The 14597-nt window shown below is 38.6% G+C and overlaps 1 protein-coding gene across 1 annotated transcript in view; it reads right to left on the minus strand.

The window, feature by feature from the left end:
• Positions 1-257: 257 nt before the first annotated feature.
• Positions 258-14597, minus strand: part of EIF2AK3 (eukaryotic translation initiation factor 2 alpha kinase 3) — a 67949-nt gene continuing 53609 nt past the window's right edge. Inside the window, exons 14-17 of the mRNA XM_080812660.1 lie at positions 13434-13601; positions 5837-5938; positions 2965-3027; positions 258-1449 (exon numbers count right to left, since the gene is read on the minus strand). Coding sequence (XP_080668786.1) covers positions 1270-1449; positions 2965-3027; positions 5837-5938; positions 13434-13601 — 513 coding nt within the window. The 3' untranslated portion in view covers positions 258-1269. The remainder of the gene's footprint in view (positions 1450-2964; positions 3028-5836; positions 5939-13433; positions 13602-14597) is intronic.

The following is a 14597-nucleotide window of genomic DNA, read 5'->3' on the forward strand; positions in this document are numbered from 1 at the left end:
CCCCAGTCTGGGGCACAGAGTAGGCACCAAGCAAACATCTCCTGGTTATGAGTCCAGTGACTTTTGAAAAAGACCGGGTTTTGTTAAGTCTTTGGGAAAGAGCAGAGAAGACACATCTGCTTGGAATAGGTGAGGAAAAGTTTTCCTGAAAGTAGGGTTATGACCCTTCTTAGACCCGTGATCCTGTTTCGTAAATTTGAAAAACTACCACTTGGGGCTAATTTCCCAAAATAAGCATCAACTATAAGTATTTTTTTAAAGTTTTATTAAATCATTTAGACTTGAAAGAAGTCACAATACTTAATGCACTTAAGTGTGCTCTGTACACCACCAACCCAAATGGATTGAGTTCAGAATTTTTATAAATAAAAAATAAACATATTTACAGTGAAAAATAAAAACATGTTAGCAAGTTAGAGGATGAAACTGTTATCTATGATCAGTTTTGGGAAAGTACCTACCTACAGGATTACACATAAACATTTAAGATCTCATTAGGTTTAAAAAGTTCATAATTGAAGAAGTTAGTTGTAATATATGATTCATGTCTTATTACGGCTTTTTACTTCCCCAAACCAGAACTTTTGGCCAATTTACACAAAAAGCTTCATTTTCCCTTTATTGGAGGTAAAAGTACAAAAAAGGTCTTCAATTCTCCCTAGAACCATCTAAGGAATAAAGCTATTTAATGCTGCAAATATCACTATAAAACTAGCTATGGACATAAGCCATTATACAATTTGTGCTACTCGTCCTCCAAAATAGTGCGGATTCTTTCTTCCTTTACACACCAGAACAAAAATGGAGTCAGCTTTTTTGGAAATTAGTTTCAAAATCATCATCTTGCCTCTAGAAAGTGTATTTCTAGAACAATGTAGTTACCACATGTAGGAACTATCTTCTGTGCTACAAAAATATTTCCCTTTTAATTCTCTTTTTTGTTTTAGAGATTGTTTCTGCCTCCCCAGGAAAAGGTCAAGGCTATCAAGCTTGGCCAGACAGTTTCAAGAGACCATTGAAGAAAAAGGACCACATATGATTTACGGATAGCCCACCCCTGGAGTTCAGCAGTTCAGAGTTGGCTCAAATTAGGTCATGCCCCCAAATCCAGTTTAAATATGACTTAGAAAAAGTAGTCCAAAATAAAATTGAGCAAAGGACAAAATTTTCAAGTTCACAATTTTGGAGAGCCACATTCCCCGGAGGGTATTCTGTGTCACCTGCTAGGGGTGCGAGTGTACGTTAAGGCTAATTGCTTGGCAAAGGGCTCTAGGAGCTGCTGGACTGTCTTGAATGTTTTGTTCCTGATGAACTCATCGAGCGAGACCTCTGTCTGAGTACTGTTTTTCCTGGAAGCTCCAAGTCTTCAAATACAGCATTTTCAATGATGGTGGTAGCTTCCGGCCGTTCCACGGGGGATGGAGAGAGCATGTCTTGAACCATCACATACTGAAATATAATAATTTTGAAATGAAGGGCCAGGTTTAGACCATGAAATAGTCCACTAAATCAGGAGTCAGAACAGTTTTTCTCTAAATGTGTTAAGTTTGCAGGCCAGTTTCTGATGCAGCTTCTCAACTTTGTCATTAAAGTACAAAAGCAGCCATAGAAAATAAGTAAACAAATGGCTACGGCTGTGTCCCAATGAAACTTTATTACAAAATTAGACAACAGGCTGCATTTGGCCTGTGGGACATAGTTTGTCAACCCCTGCTCCAAATAAACATAGACCATTTTGTGGCAATTGGTTGTTTTTTTCTAACATATAACAGAGGATCTTAAATCATATCCTTGAAACACAGACATAATCTGACTTTAAAAATAATTCCATTTTATAACTGTGTTATAAATGTGTTATAAAATATAAATGTTATAAAATATAAAACTGTGTTATAGATATAACATATCTATAATCATGTGAATATACAATTATCTCAATAAAAATTTTAATTAAAAATAATCATACTAGAGATCAGTATTTAACCTCTTTCCTTGATTTTTTTTTTTTTTTTTTGAGCCCTTCTTAATGTAACATATAAGCCTCCCTGGAAACTGAGTCATCAGTTTTGCAAAATATATAACAAAGTACTTTTTAGTAAAACGTATTTCATCTTAGCTTAGTGTACCTCTGTATTTTAAAGTACTTTTTTAAAAAAATATTTTATTTTCTTTTAAGTAGGCTCCACACCCAATGTGGGGCTTAAACTCACAACCCTAAGATCAAGAGTTGCTCACTATACTGACCGAGCCAACCAGGGGCCCCTGTAAAGTTCATTCTTCTAATGCAATCCTTTATTATACTTATAATCCTGAAAGATAAATTTAGACTGTTCCCAACTTGATAATTAACAGGCAGTCTTAACTTACTTCAATTTAATTATTTAAGAAAATTCAAGATGGATCCATGTGTAAATTATAAAATGATGTGTTTGTGGACCAAATATATGATGGAATAAAAATGACAAGAGTAACAAAAACAAACTTCAAAGGCTCACTCTACACGATTTTTGCCATCAAGACCATTAATTTACTCTTCTGTGTCATTCCGAGTGCTTTAACTTCAGTCAATGGACAGTAGTGAAAACCCCTCCTTTGTAAAGAAAGAAGCCGGTTTTTAAGATCCTTCCCAAATTCACTAAAATAGAGAAATCAGAGGCACAGTAGTGGCTCGATTCCCCTGAATGTGCTAGGAGTTCAACCTTACTGAAGCAAAAGGATACCACAACCTACACATCACCCAGAGGGGACCACAGAGCACCCAGCCAAGGACCCCACCGAGGACCCCGGGCCCAGGTTCCCATCTATGATTTTAGCAAGTTGCGTGCTCTTGGGATCAGGTCCCTCTCCTCCCTATGCCTCTGGCTTCCTCATCTGTAAAATGGGAAACTGATGAATTAACTGCTAAGAATCCTTGAAGTTCTAAATTTGATTCTCAAGAAAATAAAAGATTAGAATCATACAAACCTCACGAGGATATTTCTGAGTAAACAGTGGTGGAAATTTGAGATTTCTTACATCAGTTAAGATCTACAAAGAAAGAAAATGTTACTTTTAAATGTTTTGGTATGTGGATCCATTTATTTAAATGTATTTTTTGATACTCTAATGGAATGATGAAGAAGAAAGGTTGAATATTAAACAGATGGAAAACTTACCAACAGCTTTTCCTGACCTCATAATCTACAAACAGTGCTTCCTGAGCACAGATCTGCATGCCACCAAATCATCAAAATCCAGAAAACAATTCAGATATAGTTATGCTTGAATTGTACATATTATACTGATGCCTGGATTTTAACTGAGAATGGACTGATTTGTGTAAAAAAAATAACTCATTCATGACTATACAATTTGTGCCCTTAAGTGAGTAATTTCTTCTATTAGTATCTAGCCTCTTTGTATTGTATATTAAAGAGTATATTCTTTCTTCCTCCTTCTCTCTCTCTCTCTCTTTCTTTTTAGTAATCTCTATGCCCAACATGGGACTCAAACTCATGATTCCAAGATCAAGACTCACATGCTCTTCTGACTGAACCAGCCAGGCACCCCTCTTCTTCTTCTTCTTTTTTGAGTTAAACACACACAGAGACACACACCCCTCAAATCAATTGTGCTAATTACTGAGTATAAAACTACGTTTTGGAAGTTCATTAGGAAATTTTCATACATATTATCATTCTCTTTATGTTCCAGAAGAAAAAGACAATACTTAAAGCATATAAATACATATAACTGAGATTCTCAGAAGAGAAAATACTGAATCCATGTAAAAAGAATGAAATGTTATAAAAAGGAACAATCTTGGACATTAAAACTGGATTGTTAAAATACAAAATTAGGAAATTGGAATAAATTAAGGAACTCTTGCAAAGAACAGTACACACAGAGGCAAACCGATGGGAAGTAGGGGAAAAAAAGATTAGGCATTTATAGGATTAAGTCAGGAGTTCCAGAAAAAGAAAACAGAAAAAGTGGAGAAGAATTTATCAAAAACTAACACAAGAAATTTATTAGAGCTGAGAGTCACATCTTCTAACTGAAGGGACCTATCAGTTTAAGTACAATAAATGAGGTGCGAGGGAAGACCAACGAAAGGACTAAATGTCATTAACAGCACTGATAAAGGGAGAGCCCTAAGAGCTTCCATAAGGGAGAACAAAACAGTTCCAAAGATCTCATGTCAAAAAATGAGGCACCAGCTCTTCAACAGCATGAGTTGCGGGGAGGGACAGAGGCAGAGGGAAAATCAGACTCCCCACTGGGCAGGGAACCCAATGCGAGGTCGATCCCAGGGCCATGAGATCATGGCGTGAGTTGAAGGCAGACGCTTAACTGACTGACCATCCAGGGGCCCCTCTATGTTTGATTTTCTAAGTAACGGTCGGACTGTTTCCATAGCAGCTGCACCATTTTACATTCGTACCGGCAATGTAAGGAGCTTCCAATTTTCTACGTCCTTGCCAACATTTGTTCTTTTCTGTTTCGTTTCGTTACAGCTGTCCTAAATGCTGTGAAGTAGTATCTCATTGTGGTTTTGACTTGTATTTCCCTAATGAATAATGATGTTGTGCTTACTGGCCATTTGTGTATCTTCTTTGGAGAAATGTCTAGTGAAGTCCTTTGATCATTTTTTAATTGGGTTGTTTGTCTTTTTGTTGAGTCATAATAGTTCTTTTTATGTTCTGGATTACTAGGCTTTTTTTTTTTTTATTTTTTAAGATTTTATTTATTTATTTGACAGAGAGAGATCACAGTAGGCAGAGAGGCAAGCAGAGAGAGAGAGAGGAGGAAGCAGGCTCCCTGCCAAGCAGAGAGCCCGATGCGGGACTTGATCCCAGGGCCCTGAGATCATGACCCCAGCCAAAGGCAGAGGCTCAACCCACTGAGCCACCCAGGCATCCTGGATTACTAGGCTTTATCAGACATGTGGTTCACAAATGCTTTTTCCCATTCTGTATGTTGTATTTTTACTTTCTTGATAGGGTTCTTTGATGCACTTGTAACTACATAAATTTTGATGCCATACAATTCTGATTCTTACATATATTGGACCTGTTTCATATTCTTCTAGAAGCCTTTAGAATGTTCTGATACTTAGTCATTCTGGTTTTTAAATTTCCTTCTATTGGACAGAGCACCTGGTAGATCCCTTTGGTTAGAACATATGAGCCCTTCAGTTCTATGTGAGAACTACATCCTCTTCTGCTACGGACAGGAGTCAACAGATAAGAAGTAAAGTTGATACAGAAATGATGATAAGGGCAGAAACTTTGAAAATATAGAGGTATGTACCTGGGACAATGGTTAGAAATGTTGAGAGTGACCAGCTATGAACAATGGGGAGAATGTGACTGGCCTCCTTTTAAAAGACTTTCAGGAGTCTTCCTTAAAAGCCACGGTCATGGTTTATTTTGAGAGAAAAAAACCCCCAACTAATTATGTTTAGTTTGTCAGTTTTTAAGTGTATGAGTGTATGGTCACTTGCCTTCTAGAAAATTCTTTTCTGACCAATGACCACCATGTCACTTCCTCTCCAGCTCCATTACCCTGAGGTTCCCCTCGCTTTGCACTTATTACAAATTTACCGAGTGCAGCATATTGTATGATGAACTGAAGTGACAACAAGGAACAAACAAGCAATTTTTGAAGACTGAGCTTGAAATGGAAGCAAACAGTCTACAAACCCTCCCTGTAATGCTCACACGAACTCTTCCACTTGCAGTGAACTACTCTGCTGGTATTAAGAATGACTAACTCTTCTTTTAAAATGCTTTCTTTTGTAAATTTAAGAATACTTTCTTTTTCTACCTGTTTTGAATGGGGGGACAGAACTTACCCTGACTCTCTCCATCTGAGTGCCGAATGGGTACAGCAATTCAAACAGAATGAGGCCTAAAGAAAAGATGTCCACTTTATGAGAGTAGGTGTTTCCATGAATCTGAAATACCACATAAAGAAGAAATATTAGAAAAAAATTAAGAGAGATCATACGAATTGGTAACATGGCATTAGTGAAACCCAAAGTTTGACCTAGTTACTTCCTGGGTTTAGATGTAACTGTTCAGGTAAAAAACGTTAGCAAAGAGTTAATGATTTCCGCAGCCTCTTTTCTTTAACTCACTACAGCAAGAGTAATTAAACTACTCAGCATTACAGAAGGAAAGCCCAGGTACTGCTCAGAGATATGCATCAGTAAAATAGGCCCCGCAGAAACCTGGAGCCTTGCAATGCTAAAAAAGTTTGTGGGAGCCAGTAAAAGAGGCTCCACTGCCCCCGAGGTGAAGATTTTCAAAGCCAACACTATCTAAAGCAGATCTCTCATTTCTAATCATCTTAGACCTCACCCATTTTTATGAGAAAATCTTCATTACTCCAAACCACTCATCAACTGCGGTTAGCCCTCATTAACGCACTTAATTATGGACTACTTTGCATTCTTAGTTGTATTTTACATGTGTCTATTTCTTATTGTTCACAACCAGATTATAAAGTCCTGGAGGGAAGGAACTGCCTCTTTTGTGTTCCCATCATCCCGCACTGGGCTAAGTATAGAGAAGGCCCTCAATAAAAACTTACTTGTTAAAATGAACAGAAGAATTACAGCCCAACTACTCTATTAAACAAAGCCTCATTCAAATTAAAAGTGACCTCCTGGGACTTAGAAGAACTCTTTTATTTGTGAAAATTACCCTAGGCACAGAACTTCATATTTGGCAAACGTTAGAGAAGGGCGTCACTTTGAAACCACTCCAAAGAGGCATTTCTTAATGGGGGGACTCCAAGCCCTCCTCCACCTCCTACCTCCACCACCTCCTGTCTAAAGGGTAGTTGACACCCGTCTCCCTGGCTCCTTCTGCCAGCCAGCCCACCTCTGTGTGCACAGAGCATCAGATCCAAAGTTTCAATGACCACATCGACGGCATGACCTTCCCCTCCTTTCCTTACCTCTTGTCCTTGGGGTTTGAGAAATATTCTAAGAAAGTATGCTCAAAGACAGAGCTTACAGAGGTACGGTGAAAAGCACACCCTCATACAGTATTTGGAAAATCTAAATTAACACACCTTCATGAAAAGCAAGTTGGCAATAAACACTGACTTCCATTTAATAGTCCTATTTAATCTCGTCTGCCCAAAGGTAGTGGAAAAGTGGATAGAGATTAGTACGTAGGGAGAGTTATTTAGGTGATACTCTTAAGGGCAAAGCTTGTAAGTAACTAAAAATGTCCAAATCAAATGCTGAATACATTCCTCAAAAGAGAGAATACTGCACACCCAAAACTATTCTCTAAAAACATGATATAATGTAGGAAAGGCTTGGTTTTAGTATTTTATTCAAAGTTTTCTGGACTAGAATCTCAATTTTGTTTTCCAAAATAAGGTATATGTAAACACATGTTGTAAGATGTGTATACGTATACTAGAAGGAAATAATGATGACTGGTAATGTTTTAGAGATGTTTTTAAGTAAGGGGGTTTTATTTTTTTCCTTACACATTCCTATATTCCCTACATAGAGAATAGATTATATATAATGAGAAGAAGTATTTTATTTTAAAATATTTTATTTATTTATTTGACAGAGAGAGATCACAAGTAGGCAGAGAGGGAGGCAGAGAGGAGGTGGGGGAAGCAGGCTCCCTGCTGAGCAGAAAGCCAGATGATGCAATGTGGGACTCCATCCCAGGACCCTGAGATCATGACCTGAGCCAAAGGCAGAGGCTTAACCTACTGAGCCACCCAGGTGCCCCGAGAGCAAAGAAGTATTATTAAGTACATTTAAAAAACAAATGTAGCTTCATGAATACATACAAAATGGTCTTTATAAAATAACAGGAAAAAAAAAAAAGGAATTAAGTGTAGAATCTCATATGGGGGTAGAATATAATATACCTTTTGAAAGTTTAAATTGATTGCTTTATCACTGTGTAATACTAGAATGAACTGTATTTCTTGGTAATTACAACAACAACAACAACAACAACAACAACAAAAAGTAGCTGGTCTCTGTTCACTTTCTCCTAGAAGGATAAGAAAATTGAGAGCTTTGATAAAATATATTTTAAAATAATGTCTTAGTACAGCTTTTGCACCTTGGGTAAGATAATTCATACAAAGTATTCTGAGAGACTTCTAAAGGGACACTTTATAAAGTGACAATTTCTATATTTAAGAATGGGGAAGAATACAGACTAACAAGGAAATTATTAAGAGAATTGTGGCTGTCCATTTTTAACTACATATTTTCACCTACTGTGCCAACGGCAAAATTTCTCCAGCTATCCTTGATTTCTAGTATCTTCAACAACAACAAACAGTTATCACTTATGGATCTCTTCCTTTCTCAGATGGCAGCCCTTTCCTCCAACAAACACACACCCACGTGTGTGCACATGTGTGTGCACACATCAGCTGCGAGCCGTGGTACAGTCAGCACCGCAGTGTGGGGGGTAGCCAAGACCATCTAGTGTTTCTGTTTTCACTGACATACCCATTCACTCATCCACTAAACGTTTCTGCACACCTGATGAATTCTAGCGCCACTGCAAGGTGCTGGGGATAAAGTAGAACAAGAGAAAAGCTACCTGTCTCTTCTGATAGCTTATATATTTAGAGAGTCATTTTCAGAGAGTCAAAAATGCTGTAAAAAGAATGAACAGTACACTGGGAAAGATCCTGACAGGGAGTGGAGGGAGAGTCATCTATCTCAAAGGGTGTTTGGGGGTGGGGTGTAGGTGGGTGAGGTAGGGGAGTGGGGGGAGGAGCTCTCCATCTACCCTGCTTTCTTAAGCACCCAGACAGGAGGCCTTTTATTTAGTCATTCCCATTTTCATAATACTTAAAAATGTGAAGGTGTACTTCCAGCCTCTTGAATAATTAGGAAAAAATAAAATCATACTATTAAAAGCATATTAGTATTAATTCTGATCTGTGCCTATGTAGAAAAATTTGAAAATACAGAAAAGTCCAAAATATCTTTCAAAGCCTCCTACACAGAAGCAGTGGCTGCTGACATTTTCTGGCTCTTCCTTCTGATCTTTTTTCCTATGCACAGAAACATGTATTTACAGTATTTTCATATTTCATACAGTTTTAATTTCTCCTTTCACCAAGTCCTGGTCATACCGTTTGACCAGGATGATTCAGTTACTTGGGCCAACAGCTTTCTTTTCCTCCTTAAGCCAGTCTGGATACCTTCGGTTGTGAATGATCAACTATGTTTAATAACAGTCTCATAAATTGAAATCTCTGCTACATGGATCCTTGCTAACTTCTAAATTTATTTGTGGTTTTGCCCTTTAAGTAGATTTGCTACAGAGGATATCTTTTTTGACTTAGGACGCTTAAAATCTACCATCATGTGACTTTATTGTTCCACTGGTATCAGTTCTTTCTTTTTTAAAAGATTTTATTTATTTATTTATTTGACAGAGAGATAGACAGAGAGAGCACAGGTAGGCAGAGAAGCAGGCAGAGGGAGAGGGAGAACCAGGCTCTCCACTGAGCAGGGAGCTCAATGAGGGGTTCAATCCCAGGACCCTGGGATCATGACTTGAGCCGAAGGCAGATGCCCAACTGACTGAGTCACCCAACTGCCCCTTATACTCACTTTCAATAGGTAACACATTCACATGGTTCACAAAGCAGCATATATTTTTCCCTCCCACATGTGCCTCAAATGCCCAGTTCCCACCCCCACCAGCTACTTCCCCTCTGCACAAAACCATGTTACTTGCACATCCTTCCAGAGTTCCTTTATATAAACATAAGCAAAATACACACTTATCTTTCCCTCTTTTACACAAAAGGTTGCATACTATGCACATTATTCCTGAACCTGCTTTTTTTTTTTACTTAAAAGATTCTTTTTAACTCTTATCTATTTAATAATGCTTGATTTCTTGAGACATGAGTAGCTTTGTGGCCAGATACAAGATTCATGCAGGAATTTTTTCTTCAAAATTATACATGTTGCTTTATTGTCTTCTAGTGCTGAGTGCTATAGGAAAAAGGTAAAAAACCTTTTCCTACCTCAATACTTACATCATTTGTCTTTTAGCTTTGCAATTCAAGATGTCTAACTATGGGGTTCTTTATATTCTTTTTGTTTTTGTATTTTAATAGTAAATCTATCACAAAAAAACCTCATTTTGCACGTAAAGACTCTTGATGTATGAGCAATATCCATTTATTATTAATTTTGAAATTTCCACTACAAACCCTATTTCTCAAAGAACACATTTGTAAACAGAACTTTCCATTTTGAAAATGTGCTCTCCTAAACATCATGTTTTGAGTCTCACAAATCTGGTAAGTGCATCTAAAATTTTTTTAATTAAAAAAATAAAATATTAAACAAAAAGAATAAACACTTGGATAATGTAAAAACTCAAAGAGTACAAAAGGATATTGTATAACAGTAAAAATAAAATCCTTCTTTTCAAAGGCAATTCCTATGACTGGTCTGTGATAGAACCTTCCAAAGATAATCTAATCCATAGATTCTCAAAGTTTGGTCTACAGATTCCTGAGGATCCCAACATCTTTTCGGTAGGTCTGCAGGGTCAAGGCTATTTCATAATAATACCAAGGCAGGATCTATCCTTTCTGTGTGCTAACATGGGCGCTGCTGGAACCTTAGCGGGAAGCAAGGCAGCAACACCAAGCTGTAGTACTAGTAAGGGTGCTTCAACGCTATATACTCACGGTTAACAACAAAAAAGACAGTTTCACTCAAAATGTCTTTGCTGAAGCAGTAAAAATCCTTAATCTGATTACATCTCGACCCTTAGATGCATATCTTTATAATATTCTGCATGACAAAATGGCAGGTGTTCATAAAGCATTTCTTCTGCTCCATATCCAAGCACAGTGCTTGTCTCAAAACAAAGCAACCGTGCAACTGTTGGAATTACAATTTAAACCAGTCACTTTTCTCATTCATTCACCATTTTGACTTGAGGCAACAATTGGTGATGAACTATGGTTATTCTGACTTGGATACTTTGCAGACATTTTCTTAAAGGTGAACAAAGTGAGAATGGCATTTCAAGGAAAACTGAACAGTATTTGTACCCAATGATAAAAATTGAGCTTTGACATGAAATCAGAATTTTGGAAAAGTCATGGGGAACCTGACCGCTTCTTAATACCTAAAGCCTTTCTGGTGAGATTGGTGGTGATATTAATCAAAGTGACTTTTTTTTTTTTTTAAATACTGTATAATGAATCGTGACAACTTTTAGAAAAGTTGCATAACTTAGGGAACCAATAGTTCCCAAGTTACCGATGCAATATACTGATGCACGATGTTACAAAATTGTGCAAGGGTGAGAGATCCATTCACAATGCAAAAAAGACCAAAGGATGTTAAAGTAACAGATTACAGTGATAGTGTTTTGGATTCCATAGGGCAAATAACTTTTTTTTTTTTGAAGATTTTATTTATTTATTTATTTGACGGAGAAAGAGAGCAGAAGTGAGGGGGGTGGCAGGCAGAGGGAGAAGCAGAGTCCTTGCTGAGCAGGGAGCCAGATGTGGGGCTTGATCCCCAGACCCTGGGATCATGACCTGAGCTGAAGGCAGGCAGATGCTTAACTGACTGAGCTACCCAGGCTCCCTGGGCAAATAACTTTTAAGAAACTATTACTTACTGAGTTTTGATGCACTATCAAAGACAACCCAAATTACCTGAAGATGCTATTAAATATTCCTCCCTTTCCAACTATCTACCTGTGTGAGGTCAGCTTTTCTTCATTTACTTTAGCCAAAATAACACAACAACAGATTAAATGTAAAAGCCAATATGAGAATCTAGCTCTTTTTGTTGTTCTTGTTTTAAGTAGGCTCCATGCCCAGTGTGGAGCCCAATAAGGGGCCTGAACTCATGACCCTGAGATCAACACCAGAGCTGAGATCAGAGGTAGATGCTTAACGGACTGAACCATCTAGGCTCCCAGAGAATCTAGCTCTTTTAAGTGAGATATTAAAGAGATTTATAAAAATGTAAACAATTGTGGGCGCCTGGGTGGCTCAGTGGGTTAAGCCACTGCCTTCGGCTCAGGTCATGATCTCAGGATCCTGGGATCGAGCCCCACATCGGGCTCTCTGCTTGGTGGGGAGCCTGCTTCCCCTTCTTTCTCTCTGCCTGCCTCTCTGCCTGCTTGTGATCTCTCTCTCTGTCAAATAAATAAATAAAATCTTTAAAAAAAATGTAAACAAATGTCACTCTTCTTGCTAATTTGTTTTTATATTACAGAATATTTTTCATAAAAATACCTTTAAGATGTGATAGGTTTAATATTATTTTTAATAAATAAAATTTTTATGAAATTCTCAATTTTATCCTCTAATACAACAAATTTTTTTTAAAAGATTTTATTTATTTATTTGACAGAGAGAGATCACAAGTAGGCAGAGAGGTAGGCAGAGAGAGAGGGGGAAGCAGACTTCCTGCTGAGTAGAGAGCCTGATGCGGGGCTCGATCCCAGGACCCTGAGACCATGACCCGAGCTGAAGGCAGAGGCTTAACCCACTGAGCCACCCAGGCACCCCTACAACAAATTTTTTTAAAAAAAGATTTTATTTATTTATTTGACAGAGATCACAAGTAGGCAGAGAGGCAGGCAGAGAGAGAGGAGGAAGCAGGCTCCCCACTGAGCAGAGAGCCCGATGTGGGGTTCGATCCCAGGACCCTGGGATCATGACCTGAGCCAAAGGCAGAGGCTTTAACCCACAGAGTCACCCAGGTGCCCCTTCAGCAAATATTAATAGATGAAATCCCATATGAAAAACCCTTGGGTTCCCAATCATGTTTACAAGTATAAACAGGTATGGAGACCAAAAAGTTTGAGAACCGCTAATATAGAAACATATATAAGCTTGTGAGCATCATTAGCTGGGCTGGGCATGCTTCTCTGATGCTCCCAGGATGCCCTGCTCCCACCACTCTTCCAGGCTCTGTCCTGTTCACAGCACTTTTCCTTTGGAGACTAAGCATCCCCACAAGGCAACATATCCCAGCCCATCTACCTCTATTTCCTGCCATGGTACATTCTAGAAGTTGCTTGTGATTATTGGAATGAGCAGCTCAGTACAGGACCTCTGGCTCTAGCTGGCTCTTTTCTACATAGTTTACACAAGAAGAATTGGTGTTAAATTTGGGAGAGAGGCATTCAAAGTCTTTTTCTAAATTTGGGTTGCCGTCAGGTTCTGGTTTGGGGTGAGTGCATGTGTTTTCCTAATCCATCCCCAGTTCAGGCTCTAGAAATTGCACCCTAGCTGTGCTACCTGTGAACCCTACCACCAGTTTTTATAATTTTATCTTACTGGGTATTTTAAGAAGAATGTGGATGGAGATTTATGGGGCACATCTAGCTTGGAGCTATGCTAACCAAAGATCCATTGTTAATTCAGAAGGAAAAGAAAAAACTTGCCTGCTCTGGGCTCATATACAGCTTGGTCCCCACTTGTCCTGTGTGTCTGGCATATGCTGGCATTGGGGTCAGAACCATCTGCTCTTCCTCGTCCTGGTCCATTTCGGTCACTAATCCAAAGTCTCCAACCTTGACCACATTGTCCACTGTAAAGAATATATTGGAAGGCTGGAAAAAAATAAGACAGACAAAAGCATGATAGGTGTGCATGGAGAAGGAGAGAAAGTGAAGAGAATAATTGAAATAACTACAGAAGAGAAATACAAGAAACCAGATGTTCTCAAGCATTAAACAGACTAATTAGAAAATAAAAGCAATCCTTCAATGCTGAGTAAGTATTGTTAGAGTAAGGAAAAGGGAAGGGTACCAGAGGAAATGCACATTTACTGAACATCTATTTAAACTCTTACAGATTCACATTCTCTAGGGCCCAGTCCTCAATCTCAGTATTCTTTATACTCTCCTTTGGCAAGCTTCTTATGTTTATAACCGAAGCCATGATATAATAGTAGTAATAACAGTAAATGCATACAGAGCACTGGTAATGTGCCACAAGCTGTTTTAAGCAGTTTACTACTATTAATTCATGTAATACTTACAACCTTATTAGTCTCTTAGACCCTCATTTTATAGCTGTGAAAACTGAGGCCCAGAGAAGTTAAGTGCCCAAGGGTATCCACCTAGCAAGTGGTAGAGCAGGATTCAAATCCAAGTGGTCTGGCTCCAGAAGAAAAAGACTTCTGGTTCACTACCACAGAACCAGCATTCAGTGAAGTCCTTGCCCTATCGTAGCTCATCACTTCTATTTGATGAATGAATGAAACAAACTGGCCTTCTGGCCTTCTGTTTGTGTCTGAAGTAGGCTACCAAGGGGAATAAGAGCTCCTCACTACAACCTTGTGCTGCCTCTTTTTTTTTTTTTTTAAGATTTTATTTATTTATTTGACAGACAGAGAGCACAAGTAGGCAGAGAGGCAGGCAGAGAGAGAGGAAGGGAAGCAGGCTCCCTGCGGAGCAGAGAGCCCGATGTGGGGCTCGTTCCCAGGACCCTGGGATCATGACCTGAGCCGAAGGCAGAGGCTTTGACCCACTGAGCCACCCAGGCGCCCCTTGTGCTGCCTCTTTTATACCCGTATGCTTCCATACACTCCCAGACCTGTCCTG

This window comes from Martes martes (assembly GCF_963455335.1).
Source record: "Martes martes genome assembly, chromosome: 9".
Lineage (NCBI taxonomy): Eukaryota > Metazoa > Chordata > Mammalia > Carnivora > Mustelidae > Martes > Martes martes.